At 37.0% G+C, this 15,455-nt stretch overlaps 3 protein-coding genes across 4 annotated transcripts in view; 2 read left to right on the top strand and 1 right to left on the bottom strand.

Moving 5' to 3' along the window:
• LOC117108578 overlaps positions 1-4,989 on the top strand; it is a 16,522-nt gene extending 11,533 nt beyond the window's left edge. For both annotated transcript variants that reach the window (XM_033250641.1, XM_033250640.1), the window contains exons 9-12: positions 205-324; positions 1,086-1,283; positions 1,868-1,981; positions 2,556-4,989. In XM_033250641.1, coding sequence (XP_033106532.1) covers positions 205-324; positions 1,086-1,283; positions 1,868-1,981; positions 2,556-2,929 — 806 coding nt within the window. In that variant the 3' untranslated portion in view covers positions 2,930-4,989. The remainder of the gene's footprint in view (positions 1-204; positions 325-1,085; positions 1,284-1,867; positions 1,982-2,555) is intronic.
• LOC117108582 (protein ABHD14A-like) lies at positions 4,384-15,079 on the bottom strand. The gene is made up of 4 exons (XM_033250652.1): positions 14,952-15,079; positions 8,279-8,806; positions 6,167-6,390; positions 4,384-5,549 (listed from the first exon to the last, which is right to left on the bottom strand). The coding sequence occupies exons 2-4, from the start codon at positions 8,730-8,732 to the stop codon at positions 5,361-5,363; spliced, it is 867 nt and encodes a 288-aa protein (XP_033106543.1). The 5' UTR covers positions 8,733-8,806; positions 14,952-15,079; the 3' UTR covers positions 4,384-5,360.
• The window catches only part of LOC117108580 (muscarinic acetylcholine receptor M3-like), a 61,106-nt gene continuing 59,938 nt past the window's right edge, over positions 14,288-15,455 (top strand). Inside the window, exon 1 of the mRNA XM_033250642.1 lies at positions 14,288-14,728. The gene's annotated coding sequence lies outside the window, so the exon portion shown is untranslated. The remainder of the gene's footprint in view (positions 14,729-15,455) is intronic.

Genomic DNA, 15,455 nt, shown 5'->3' on the forward strand with positions numbered 1-15,455 from the left:
TATACAAACACATATACATACAAACTGCATGTATATATAAATATATTTCGAGAATAAATAAGGTTTTGAATGAATAATCAAATAATCAGTCAATGTACACACTATGTACTGTAATAAAGGAATTAGTTTTTGATTTCTCCTCATATCTTGCATTAATATAACGTTATTATAACATGTACATTCGTAACACTTTTCTTTTGACAGTTGCATGCGGAGAGGCAAATTGTAATCATGGAGTGTGCAAGATTGTAGACTTGGAAGGAAATTACAGATGTGATTGTCACATGGGGTATTCAGGCGAACATTGCGATGTACCGGAACAGGGTAAGCTTACGAAAGACGTTAATGCAAAGGTAGTAGGTTGAGTGTGGCAAGTAATCTGTGCCAAGAAAAACTAATATTGAACAGGCCATACATACTGCACCTATTTAGGCAGAGCTCTTTATGTTTCTCGATGTTCATAAGAATAAGGTACTTAAGTTGTGGAACTCGTATATATTTTTGTTTCCATGCCAGTGAGTTTTATTAGATTTATAGGAGGAGTCCGAGATGGCCGAGACTCAACAGGTACTGACCAAGGTTCACTTAAGCCGGGCGCTCACTGCGCCGTACGACGCTCGCACGACCGTTGTACGACGAGCGCTAGACGACGCGACGCCGTGTGCTGGTTGTCGGTGGCAGTCTGAACAAATCGTCATTAAAAACGATCCGTTGCGCGCGCGTCCTGTCGTTGCGTTCTACATAATCGCGTCGGCCGACGACCGTCGGGCGCAGTGAGTGCCCGGTTTTATATCAATCCCTGGTTAGCGACGAGGGCGTATCATATCCCCATACTGCGGTTTGGGTGCTGACTTGGTTTGCTACTTTTATCTTTATTTTTTTTTTATTCTTCCACATTTTCAAACATCTCTATACTTGTGTTTACATCGCATAGATATTTTTGTATTCGCTTTTGACCGTTAATCATTTTTCGGAAAAGATCAATATACTGTCTTCTGGTGGACGTACGGTACTTCCAGTTTACCATCAGGAAATTTCGTAGTAATGCAACTAAGACAAATTTACTTTATCACATCATTTTTTAGAAATTACATGTCCATGTGAAAGGAAGAATCGCTGTCAAAAGATTGTATCCGAAAGCATGGGAACATTCTGTAACTGCTATGACAACTACTATGGACCAAACTGTGAATTTGAATATAACTGGAATATTGTGTATGTAGAAGAGGAACCGATTTACACATTAGAGGAGGAAGAGCCTGAAGATCACTCTAATCGCAGAGGTCAGTATTTTGGGGAAAAAACAAAAAACAGCATCAACTTTCGTCGTAGATTACATCCATTGTTTACAATTTTATAATGTAAATCCACTGCACTGGGTGACCCGACCTTAAAATAAAACCATGCATATGTCTTCACTCTGGTTGATCCGCAGCTTCTGAAAAATCCACTATGTCTTTATTGATTGATCTTGAAGTTTATGCGTATGAACCCATGTCATTTTGATTGGTTGATCTGCTCCTAAAGCCCCTGCATGTTTTCACAGGCTGATCAGCAGCTTTTGCAAGTCCACTACATGTCTTCATTGGTTTATCCAAGTTCATGCGCTATGAAACCATGTCATTGATTGGTTGATCTCCTCCAAAATCCCCAGCATGTTTTGACTGGCTGATCTCCACCTCTGTTCATACAAGATGCTTGCCTGATTTAACTGGTTGATATATAAAATTGCACGTCTTGGTTGATCTAAAGCTTGCGAATTATAGATATTCATTTTTTTGATTAGTTGATTCTCAGCATAAGTAGATCTTCTACATATATACACCTTAAAATTATGGATTAACATGTGCTTTTTTTTCTTTTGTAGTTATCAGCAAGCTTTGGGTTATACTGTTGACTGCCTTTGGAATATTTTTTCTAATTGTATTTTGTTGTTGCATTGCAAAAAGAGGGAGTGCACGCGCCTCCAGGAGCACCAGAGGTGTGTACAGTGATCATGTTTCCTTTTGCATTACATAAATTTCGAAAGATTAAATGCCTGTTTATACTTGCAACGATAACGATAACGATAAAAAGCTAAAAAGCAATTGTTCATATAGAAAATAAAAGAAATGGGAGAAGTTTTTACACTAGGACGATTCGATAACGATTTATCGTGTATACGACAACAAAATATTTCGACAAATCAAATCAGATGACGTCATAATTGTGGAAAAACGATAAAATCGTTGCTACTACGATTTTAACGTTTTTCTATTTCATATTTCTATTTCTATTATATTTAAACCTATTTCTATTATATTTAAAAATTTAGAAAGCTTTTAAATCACATTATTTATTTGATTTATAATAAATTACAGATCTATGGCTCACACATTACAATGTTTTCACTGTAGAAACATTTTTTAAATACACTAATATCTATTTTGATAGTTGATATTTCAAAAAGATTTTTCATATTTTTTTTTGGGCATTCTTTATGGGACAATCTTTAAATGTTTGGGGATATTGTAATAATTTTCGCTTGAAAGGCAATAGTATCTGTTTATTTTCAGAAAATCATCGCAACACAAATGGAGCAGAGGCTGCTAGAAATGCATCGGATGCTTCACAAGTAAATAATCAGGCCCCTCCTCTTATACGCTCGAGCAGCAGTTTATTTGCGATGATCACTGCCTGGCGGAGGGCTACGATGAGACCACCAACACCACCTCCCTCTTACGATGCTATTGAGCCAATGTATTGTATGGTCAATACGGACATTGCAATGAATGTCAGAGGCAATGCCGAGTATTCGTGTACAAGACATGGCCACCATCATGACACCGTCTGTGGCACAATCACTCGCGAGTCTAGTGGACTACCAGATGTGATCGTTGATGGTGACATACGGTCACATATCGGACAGTCTATCGTAAGCCAAGTGTAACAAGATTGGCTGATGTTATTAATCATGTGCAATCAGCGGTGGCACCGCCTGTGGCACAATCACTCGCTAGTCTAGTGGACTACCAGATGTGATCGTTGATGGTGACATACGGTCACATATCGGACAGTCTATCGTAAGCCAAGTGTAACAAGATTGGCTGATGTTATTAATCATGTGCAATCAGCGGTGGCACCGCCTGTGGCACAATCACTCGCTAGTCTAGTGGACTACCAGATGTGATCGTTGATGGTGACATACGGTCACATATCGGACAGTCTATCGTAAGCCAAGTGTAACAAGATTGGCTGATGTTATTAATCATGTGCAATCAGCGGTGGCACCGCCTGTGGCACAATCACTCGCTAGTCTAGTGGACTACCAGATGTGATCGTTGATGGTGACATACGGTCACATATCGGACAGTCTATCGTAAGCCAAGTGTAACAAGATTGGCTGATGTTATTAATCATGTGCAATCAGCGGTGGCACCGCCTGTGGCACAATCACTCGCTAGTCTAGTGGACTACCAGATGTGATCGTTGATGGTGACATACGGTCACATATCGGACAGTCTATCGTAAGCCAAGTGTAACAAGATTGGCTGATGTTATTAATCATGTGCAATCAGCGGTGGCACCGCCTGTGGCACAATCACTCGCTAGTCTAGTGGACTACCAGATGTGATCGTTGATGGTGACATACGGTCACATATCGGACAGTCTATCGTAAGCCAAGTGTAACAAGATTGGCTGATGTTATTAATCATGTGCAATCAGCGGTGGCACCGCCTGTGGCACAATCACTCGCTAGTCTAGTGGACTACCAGATGTGATCGTTGATGGTGACATACGGTCACATATCGGAGAGTCTATCGTAAGCCAAGTGTACAAGATTGGCTGATGTTATTAATCATGTGCAATCAGCGGTGGCACCATAAATTTGCTGACGAGGAGTCCACCGGATGGATCCAAACCAAGGCGACGACAAAGCCTTGGTTGACAGCCTGTAAATTAAAAAAACCCTGTTAGGGTTCTTGGGAGAGTCTTTATGACTTAATTTGGTCCTAAATGTGCTTTTAAACCACAATATTAGGGATTGGCAATCAAAATAGCGTTATTGGGATAGCCAAATTATTTTTTGTTATTTTTGGTCTGACGACCTAGTCATTCGTCGGGAGACAAGGGGTCCAGGCCTGTCCAACGGGGGAAAATACCCCCTGCTACCCGTTGGCGTCGTCACTGTGTGCAATATGATCACATCCTGGACAATCTATCAAAGACTAGTGGAGATCAGATAGAACTTTCTGGAGTTATAATCAACCTTAACAATTGACCAATCAGAGCATGGCCAGGGATATAATGTTTGAGTATGTTCAATCACATCACACATTTTATTAAATGGAAATGATAAAAAAATGGACTTGTGACATGAAAAAAAAAATAACTGAGGTTAGATTTGTCAATAATCATTTATTTATTGTTTGTGAAAAGACAAAAATATACACCTTGTTAGATTCAAATTATGATCTAATCATAATATCCCAGAAATAATTAGTCAAAATCCTTAATATGACAGTAATACAATATAACATTTTATAATAGACAACATTGATTACTGTTCCTTTTTAAGGTAAAAGAAATTAGATAACAACTTGAAGTGTTAATATACTGTAAAGTTTTGAAACTTAAATGACAGTTTCGGTCGCTGACAGCTACCATTATCAAATGACTGGAATGTACAGGTTAAGCTACATCTCCAGCTTGCCGATTACAGTATATTAATTCAACTAAAGACTAGATGAAATTGTGTTTGAAGGCAGATGAAGTATCCCAACACCTAGAAAAGTAATTCACAAAAAGTAACATAGTAATAAATATACACAAACAGAGCATACGTTGTAATTTCAAATAAATAATATATCATATGGAACACACAAGATTTTAGTAATATCCACTAAAGACCACTACAGTGTCCAATCATTTTATTTCGTCCACCAATTCTATGACCAATACAAAATAAGAAAAATTTGCTTTAAAAGTGTCCTCTATACAAAACTACAATATAAAAAAACCCCTTATTCTGGTTGGTTTTCTTGCATGATCCTATTAAGTTTTTGCTTACTTATATCTCACATGAGATCCAGTTGTCCTTTTCTAGGGCATAACTTCTTTTTTTTTGTCTTATTTATCTATTAAAAAAACCAACGTTATTAAAGTAATTCCCACAAAGTCTTATGGTAAATAATTCTTGTATTATAAATACTAAAAGATTACTATTTCAATTTACTCTGAAATTAGAAGTATAAACATGTCAGCAATTATTTGAATAATTAAAATCTTCATTTTCATTGATTTTTCTTCGATTTAAGTTTTCTTTTGTGCACTAAAAATTGCCTAGTGTTTACTACAAATGATTAAACAAGAGGCAAAACTTAGCTGCCGAATAGCTTATCTGAAAAGTCGCGGAGGAGACGATGAAACTCAAGTGGCTGATTAAGGTAAGCAGCGTGGCCGGCATCTTTAAGTTTGTGTTCCTGGCTGTTGGGAAAGAGTCTCAGTTTGGAAGCTGATTTCTCACCAAGCATTGTGTCTTTCTCACCATATACAACAAGAGCTGGAATCTAAGAGACAAAACAAATAAGAAATATATGGTTACTGTTTGATACCAGACTGATCTGAAGTCTGTTGGTTCAATTCCTACTCCAATCATTTTTCGCAAGTATTTGTGGACCTACTGAATATTCAATGAGATAACACATCAGGAATGGTAACACATCATTTATTTGAATGTGTGTATATGTATGTATTAATATATACAGTATAAGATTTGTATATTTTTAAACCAACTCATCTGCTTTTGTTTAATCATTGACACAATGCCACAATAAAAACAAACTTCAACTTCAGTAACCTACAGTATGGCAATCAAATGCAGGCATGATACCAGTGAGAGAACCAGTGATCAAAACCTCAAGAAGAGCTGCCCACAACCATGAAGGACTTCACACAACAACATTGATGTTTTTTTTTTTTTACAGATTATGAGGATTAAAAATTGATTAAATAAATCCCTGTTAGCCCACTTTGAGAATTTCTGGCAGCCTGTGGTCCTGCCGATTTACACTCCCCCATCGAAGAGATTGGTCCCATGTTGGGCAAATCCTTGTGCCACCACTGATCAAATGTGACTCATTCTGAGTCTAAAAATCAGGCCGAATTATAACTTAAAATGACCTACCTGATTATTTTTGTATTCAGCATCGCTAAAACTTTCTGTAGCAACAGGTGCCACAGGTACGTAGCCCTTCAGCGCTTCAGCATGCTTCATAACTAGAGGGAGTGCATATTGGCCGCTCATCGATGGACTTATCAATATCGGCTTCTCAATTTTTAACGCTGTCATCACATCCATCAAAAAGTCTGCTTTATTTGGGATATCAGACTTGGGTGTCTCTCCGTATCCTAAAAAAAGGAAAAACAAAATTAGGGCTATCTCCATATATAGTCATGATGTGCCTATATATAGTCATGATGTGCCTATATATGGTTGTGATCTGATGTCATCAAGACCATATTTAGGCATGTTGAAATATAATTTTTGATAGTCTGGAAAGTGTGATAAATAAAATACTGTATGAATACTGAGCCTTTCAATTACACCCCACAGCATACCATGAATCCATGTTCTCAAACTTTTTTGGGTGGTGACCCACTATCAGACTCCCTATTCTTTGGCGACCCAAGGCATGATATTGTCATAACACAATGCTATCATGTTATGTGTTCATTAATTAAGCATACTTGCCACAAGCTGAATAAAATCATAATGCTACGCTACTATTTTCTGACATATTGCCATGTTTTTTTTTTTAGAAATCTATGCTAGCATGATTTGATGGCCACAGTACTTGCCTCCTAAAAATAGCAAATAAAGATATGCTGTTGTATTTCTAGTCAACCAAGTCAAATACGAAGTAGCTGTGATAAATCGTTTCGCTTTAGATTTCACTCGGCAAAGTACACAAGGCATTGGTGTCAGGAATGTTCATTTTGTACAGTAGTATGGAGAATGTATCTAAAAATCTATGCTAGTATGATTTGATTGCCATAGCACTTGCCCCTAAAAATAGCAAATAAAGATATGCTGTTGTATTTCTAGTCAACCAAGTTAAATACAAAGTAGCTGTGATAAATCGTTTCGATTTAGATTTTACTCGGCAAAGTACACAAGGCATTTTTCCATCCACTTTGTAGTATGGAGAATGTACACTTGAAATATTTAATGTAAAAACAACACAAAAATGAAAATGTACAGTCGACTTGGTCAATATTGACTGGGTAAATATTGAAAAAATGAAAGCTCAAACGAACTAAAAAAAAAAATAAAGAAGCAACTTATCATTTTAAACACATACTGTATCTCACGGCCATAATGAAAAACAGCATTGTATTTGTTGATTTGTGCTTTGTGAATAAATAAAGTTTTACTACTACTACTACCCTCCCAATTTTAAGACTAGCTTAAGCAGGCCTACTTCAGCTACTCCAGTTTGCCTGTGTGGTGGGTTGATTAAGGTTTTTTACTAAAATGACATGTTATTTTCAGACACCCTTATTTTTCGCAATCGTCGTTTTGTTTTGTGAGGATTAAGGGTGCGTGAAAAAAAGGGCTGTACATTAACTTAATTAACTGGTACATCATGTTAATGTGAGCTATGTTCCTGCCTAATTTTAATGATATTTCTTATTAATCCTTGGAAAGATTGGCAACAGTGCAACCATGAGAGTAGATTTTAGGTTGACAATGAATATCAAGCTTTCATCTTGTATATACATCTGGGTGTACGTATCTCTTAAGTTAAGTCTTTCGTAGGACGACTATGTGTTTTCTACTGTTTCGAAATGCGTTTCACCAAAGTCTTTTTAAAGTCAGAAGCAGTCTCACGACACTCAGAAATGTTTTGGCGACCCAAATTTGGATCACAACCCATAGTTTGAGAAGCAGGGCCACATATTAAATGACCCAATAACCATTTTGGTACTAATGAATATTTTGGAGGCCTCAATGCAGAAAGGTGCTTATTCTAGATTAGTGTTTATTACAATGTAGTGTTGACGTGGCATAATATGTTGTAAGACCTACAGTACTGTAAATCCTTGAATAAGTGCCACTCTTGAATAAGCGACGCAGCGCTTAATCAAGAATAGGAACCTACATATTACCCTGTTACACTTTGGGAAACAGAGCCACACAGAAGCCTCCAAAAAATTTGATAAGCGCGGTGGCACTTATTCAAGGATTTACGGAACCTGAATTTTGGATCCTGGTATCGGAAGGAGAGTATCCTACCTGGTAAGTCTATAGCCACTGTTCTATACCTATAGCTTGCCATCACAATAAGAGTCCCAAGATCTTTCCATGTCAAAGATTTAAAACTCTGTCCATGTAGGAACAGCAGAGTTCCAATTGGTGCATCCTCAATGTTGACGCACTCCCGGCGGTACACTTGTAGTCCCTTCACCTCAAATGTTCCCTCAGTGCACGTTATCCTATTGTTTTGCATCGCATTTTCTTTCATATCCTCCCACGTCATGTTGATAATTTGTCCGTCCTGAGCTACACCACCAAACACGCGTACCTTGTTCTCCAGAGCTTCTTTAGCAAAATTCTCAACTGACTCGACTCGACTGAGTTCGGATTTCTTGTCCGACGACACTGAAGGGTAGTAGATGAAAAGTAGTGTGAGAGCCACACCAACCAGCAACAAAATGGCTGTCTTATTAATTTGCACTCCCATCAACATTTAGGATGACCTAAGCAAACAACCAGCTAAGCAAACAACCAGCAAACTTTGATATCTGCAGTCATAAAACTTGCCTGAAAAAAAAACAAACAAACAAAAACATACAGTATATACTGCTTCTAATATACTTAATGTTGTACAGAACTGCATACTCAAAAAAAAGAAATAATAAAGTAATGTGCTTTAATTTATTTATTCTATCTATCTATTAAAAGACTAAGAAGATATTAAACATAGCTGTAGTCTGCCGTATAAATCCATTGGTTGTTTGATTTGATTGAGTATCTACACACAGACCTAGATTCAGCTGTTGATTTAACCATGGAGGTATAAAAATAGACAACAATACTATGGTTTAGCAGAAGCAATGGCAATTTAATTATCTACATTAAATGGCATTTACTGTAGGAAGTCTTTATTATGACTGAAAGTAAAAATCCAAAGAATATATATATATATGAAAAAATTCAATATAAATCACCAAGAATATTGGCATTAAAAATTAAACATCCATATGATAAGAAATAGTCTAAATGATCAAAGTCCTTTTGAGATTAAAATCTGAATATTTCATCATTGATATTTAACTAACTACACATGTGCAAGTTTCTAAATTAGCTTACAACACAAATGCACTTTAACACAACAGTCAGTTTAAATGAATAAATGTTGAAAAATCAAAGGAATTACTTATTTTTATACCATAGGCAAGACTTTTTTTATAAGTTGTTTCGCAAACTTATTATTTTTTTTAATCGTCAGAGGAGGGTGGATAAGAGGGGAGGGGGGTGAGGCGGTCTAGAGAGTGGGGGACACAGATGGAGGCTCCATCCACCACCTCAGCCCAGTTAAGTAAATTTATGATTAGGGACCCTCTAGATGGCTGGAAATGGCACTCTCAGGATTAATTTTTCTTTTTTTCCCATTTTTTCCTTTTTTGATTTTGGAAAAATTAGGCGCAGGGGATATGAACAGTATTAAAATTTTTTTTTTCCAGTGGCGGATCCAGGAATTTGAAATAGAGGGGGCCCATGGAGGGACTTTCAAAGATGGAGGGTATATCCTACCACCACAGCCTTGAATAAAAATTTGAGGCGGTGGGGGGGGGGACGACCCTTGAATCCATCACTGACAGTTGCGGATCCAGGAAATTGAAATAGAGGGACCAAACCAAGGAAGGACTTTCATTATGGTTGGGGCTCGGGTAAGAACATATAATAATGGCACCTCTAAATGGCCAGAAATGGCACTCTCAGACTTAAATTCGAATATAATTTTCTTTGTGTATTAAAAATACATATTTTTCTTGCTCTGACCTTCACTAATAGAAAACTGTGCGAAGGTCTAAATCCACGTCTGCCGTATCAGGATGATTTCCAAACGAGAATAAAGATGATTTTATTGGAACCTAAAGATAGCTTGTTTGTGGTGAGCCATTGATACGTAAGCGGCGGGGAAAAACACTCAAATTCCTTTAAAAAGGTTATATAATACAGGTAAAAGGCGTTGCTTGTACAACAAATTAGAGGTGGTCCTAGTTGGAAACTGCTCTAATTGGTCAAGGGGATGTGGTGGATGGTTTTTTGGAAAGTGCAAAAATTTAGTCTTGAATTTTCTATCCTGGAAAAAGTGGACCTTTTGTATTTTGGTTGGGGGGGGGGGCATACGCGCCAGCACATTATACCCTGGGATTTAGCCCGAGGAAAGGCTGGTAGTACATAAAATTGTACATAAAGAAGGAAGTTGGCTTATAAGGCCTAAAACAGAGAAACTATGGTATAAATTTGACTTCAGTTGAAAATTAAAATAATTTAAAAAAACTCCATGCCTTTAACACTCTGCCTGCCAAACGCGGAGATCTCAATGTTTGGTAACGCAACGCTTGACCGCCAAACACAGAGATCTCCGTGTTTCAAGATTTTTTACAGAATCCGATAGATGGGGGTAATTACCGACATGTACTAACAATTTGAACACTATATTCAGTCTGGACCGTAAATATTTCACTATTGTCTGTTCACACTAGCCTAGAGCGGTATTGATTTACTTTCCTGAAATCGCAATTTTCTCAGTTTCATTGTGCAAAAGTGCGTAAATCTCCAAAACTAAGTCATTTTCTGTTACGGGTCACAGATTGTGCTTTAGAATAAAGTGTTTGGTTCCACTGTAAAGCTAAAATGTTTGTAGTTCTTGTAGTATTCACTACATGTCAATCTGATCACATACACACTCTCAACGAGATTCGGAAAAGTTTCAAAATTTGCTAAAATGTCTGGCAGTGGCTGATACTACTTTTTCAAACCGCTGGCTGTCAGAGTGTTAGTAACAACAAGAATGAGCTTTCAGCATTCTTTGTATACAGTAGACCCTTAAATTGGTGGTTTTGCATCAACTGTCTGTTCAATGTATTAATTTGAATTTTTAAGAGTTTTTTTTCAATATTTTATGATGGATATGTTTATAAAATACTAAAATTCATTGTCATATTTAATGGTATTACTTTGATGCAAGGGCTCACATGTAGCGATAATAATGCTATTTATAACGCAATCCATGGCTCCACTTCAAGAAGTGTCTGATTATTGTTTTAATTTGAATTTTTACGAGTTTTTCAATAATTTACGACACATAGTATCTTAAAAAATATTAATCTCCTTGTCAAATTTACCAGTTTTACCTTCTGACAAGGCTTACAGCAATCAGTTTTAGAATTTTTATTCAAGGTAATGTATTAATTTGAATTTTAAAGAAATTTTTTCATATTTTCATGACAGATGGTATCATTAAAAATGATAAATTTCATTTTCAAATTTCCTAGTATTACCTTTGATGCAAAACTCATTTGCATTAATCAGTGTAAAAATGCTATTTACACTTTTAAAACAAGGCTATTATCTTCATGAAAAATATACAGCTTCATGACTGGTTTACAAACTGATCTTAGGAGCAGTTCTGCTTCTCAACCTTGAAGTCAGAGGTCAAACCCTCACTATGCATTTTGCCTGTGTCCTTAGGCAAGGCACTTTACTGTATCTATGGTTGTCTCCTAGTTATCAACTGTCTCGCATCATGCGAGACAGTCCTGCATTTAAAGTGATTTTTGATGAAACATGCATTGTGCAGAAACATGCGTGCTCATAAATTTGTCACGCATTAGCACAAGTTTATAAGTGATAACAAATTATCACGAACTAAGGGGAAAATGTATTTAAAATTAAAAGAAATTGCTTCTATTAAAAATATAAAAAGGTCATGCAGCAGCTTGAGTCATTAGAGAGCTTTCGTTATCTCATTCGAGAATTAATTCACAGAGAACATTTCTCTTTCCCGACCAACAAAACCCGGCTTAGCAGAATCACTAGTCACATGTGGTCTTGCGCTTTCATTGTTGATGATCTCCCCCCCCCCCACACCCCAATGAATTGGTGTAATCTCTCAGGTTGGTAACTGTGTTGTCTCTCTCCACCCAGGAGTTGTTAGATCATGGAGGAAAAACTACTTCCTCAATGTTAAGATGTATAGCTAGTAGCTTTAATACTGTAGTATGGTTTAGCAGTTTAGAAATATTAGGCCTATTCTCTCAGTTTAACATAAAAAAAACATATCAAATTTCTTTTCTTTTTAGCACTTGAAATGACCAAATAAATATCAAATGAGTGCAGGTTTTACATTCTCTTTACAATTTATTCATTTAATACCATAATGTGTTAAATACTGTTTTAATACTTATATTTCTTTCCCCCCTTTTTTCCACCTAACATGCTAAACTTATACAGGTATGTGTACCAGTCAAATTTTGTGAATAGACGATTGACAATATTGTGTGTCTAGTCAATTCAATATAATACACAATTCAAAACATGCTGAATAATACAATTAAATGTCTCTCTATACAGTAGGCCTAGAGTCAACCATTTTCTTACAGGGATGACATTGGTTGTTTGATGCTTGGAAGTTGGTTGGCTTTAAACACGGACCATTACAAAATAATTTGTTGTTCCCAACACCGATGGAGGCGTGTTAAATATTGACCCTATGACAATTTTTTTTTTTACAATACATGTATGGCTATGTTCACACACACGGCGTAAGGCTGGCTTAAGCCTGGCGTAGCGTACGCCTTTGTGTGTGAACTAGGCAGTGGCGTTGTTAAAGCCACTCACTACGCCACGTCCTTGGCGTTATTAACGGTCTAAATAAATTGCTGGGTTGAGGGTGTCTTGAGCCATCCTTACATTATTAGCCTGTGACCTGCAAGACTGTAGATCTTGGTAGCAATATTCTTTTTAACTACTGTATTGTATAAACTACTATAACTGTAGTGTAACAATGAAAATTGAAAATTCCAACTTTTACATCATAACAATATTCTATCCAATTGCTCATATCTTATGAATATTCATTATTTTTTATATTCTAATAGTACTTCAGTAGGCCATAAGCAAATATCAATCTGACCACGCAATAATAATATATCAAAGTCAAACCAATAAGGCTCAACAGAGGCATCTAATGCTAACATAACAGCTGGAATTTCTGTTGTGCAGTTCATTTGTTATCATTATGATATTGATACAAGTTTTCAAGAAGCCAGTTAACAATAAAGGATATATTTGAACATGAAAGTGTGCTGTCTAACTGCAGTCAAATAGCCTTCAATTTGCGTGGAAAACCAATTAAAAATAGGTGTGCAGAATTGTAACTGTACTACATTGTACATTAATACATTGGTTGTAGACATCTAGACCGAGGCATAAATTTCTGCATATTTTGAGATCAAATCAGCCCTTGTTTTTGCAATGCACAGACGAAAATTCTATGCCTCAGTTTTTAAGTTCCAATTTATAATCTGGGCCCACATACTGTAAGGACAAAATATTGAACAAATAAGCATGATATCATTTATATAAAATTAAAAAAGGAATTGGGTGCCCTCAACAAGAATATGTCGGCTCATCCCTCGCCCCCAGACTGCAAAGGCCTGAGCGGGGAATATATCCTTCGCGCAAATTATTAGATTATCACTTTAAAATAAAATAAAAAATTGATGGGGGTGGGATTATACCTGGGGATTCCTGTGTGCATGATATCGTTTTTCGAAGTGGCAGATACATTTAAACAACTGCCCTTGATTCAATGGCCTTTCCAAAACTAGGTCTAATCCAGTGAGAAAATCAGATATTACTCAAGCATCGATGGGAAGGGAACACCCTAATTATAGTTATATAGTAGGTATAGGTGCCTAGGCTTAAGTCTTTACTTTGAGCTAGGTCAGCCTTTGCCTAAACTTTCGTTCTTGATGTCGTAGGTTAGTTTTTGCCCAACAATAACCAATCCAACCAAACACACCCATCACAAGGAAGACCGCCCATTTTTAGCAGCCAGAGTCTCTGTGGAACAAGCAGGTCTTCCAGGGGCGGATTTAGGGGGGGGCCCCCCTTTTGCAAGGTAAAAAAAGGGGAAAAAAAGAGAGAAAAAGAAAAAAATGATAGCCCAGAATGCCTCAAATGTTATGTTCGGGCGTCTAGAACACAACAATTTCGCGGGGGCATGCCCCGGACCCCTACGACAGTGTTGTCTCAATCGGCCCAACTTTCGGCCCCCACTTTTTGAACATTTCTGGATCCGCCCCTGTCTTCATGTCTGTGAATCAACGATCCAATGAGCCCACTGAGCTAGGCCTCTTTTTTAAGGTATCATCTGCGCAATTTAAAACCTTTTTTAGCATGGCCTGGCCTCAAAAGATCGCCTCTCTGGACACAAGCTTAAAAAATACTTGTACATCATCTAGACCCTAGCTAGGCTTGTTGGATAGTGTCCAGTCTATGTTGATTGATGAAAAGGGTATGAGAAAATAAATTAAACAAATGTATAGACAAAATGTATAAACCTAGGCCTAGAGAGGCCTAGGCAGGTCAGAGCATTATCCATCTCGAAATAATCAGCTGCAATAACCGAGGAGAGGAGGTGGATAGAATGCTAGGCCGACAACCTAGGTAAGGTTTGCTATTAGATTACCTTCACTTCCAGGGATGAAGTCGCTGAACCAGGGTATATGCCAAGCCTATGCAAACAACTCTCTGACGAAACAGGGCCTAGGCTAGGCTAGATTTTTTACTAGCAATACAGCCTTATTAGAAGTAATAAATGTCACTATATCTGTATCTCAAAAATTAATTACTATAATGCTCTTAAATTGTGTAAGGAAATTCATCTTACCAAGTCTTATGCTAAAAAATTCGCGTATGCAGGTAAACAAATCTGGTTTCCTCCTAAAAAAACAATTCACATGTTGTTAGCGCCCTCTAACAGTTCATCATGTACGTGTGGGTGTGCGCGCGCGCGTCCACATCGACACGTGTTCGGGCGTAGAATCCCATATGGTCAGTGACGGCAGGTGGTGGAGGAAGGGCAGTGGGATTCTCTATGAATGGTATAAAACTTAACGTCACACAATTAAACATTAAATTATTTTTTTTATCAGTACGATAGCTCAACACAAAGGCATAGGCCAATTTATTTCCTCCATATAGACCATGCCAAATGGACGTTGTAATTACAAAGTGTCAATCAATCTTAACAACTGCCAAATCAGAACAGGGCCAGGAATATTGAATATAATAATAATAATAATAATAATAATAATAATAATAATAATAATAATAATAATAATAATAATAATAATAATAATAATAATAATAATAACAATAATAATAATAATAA

This window comes from Anneissia japonica, unplaced genomic scaffold (genome assembly GCF_011630105.1).
Source record: "Anneissia japonica isolate Jap-2015-1 unplaced genomic scaffold, ASM1163010v1 scaffold287727_len1644234_cov201, whole genome shotgun sequence".
NCBI lineage: Eukaryota > Metazoa > Echinodermata > Crinoidea > Comatulida > Comatulidae > Anneissia > Anneissia japonica.

What these genes read in the sequence shown, in the direction of transcription:
- LOC117108582 (XM_033250652.1), bottom strand. Translation starts at nt 8,732, where the DNA reads ATGTTGATGGGAGTGCAAATTAATAAGACAGCCATTTTGTTGCTGGTT. An exon ending in AGTGGCTATAGACTTACCAG is followed by an intron (nt 6,391 to 8,278) that starts GTAGGATACTCT and finishes TCCTTTTTTTAG; the next exon opens with GATACGGAGAGACACCCAAG. An exon ending in CTGAATACAAAAATAATCAG is followed by an intron (nt 5,550 to 6,166) that starts GTAGGTCATTTT and finishes TTTGTCTCTTAG; the next exon opens with ATTCCAGCTCTTGTTGTATA.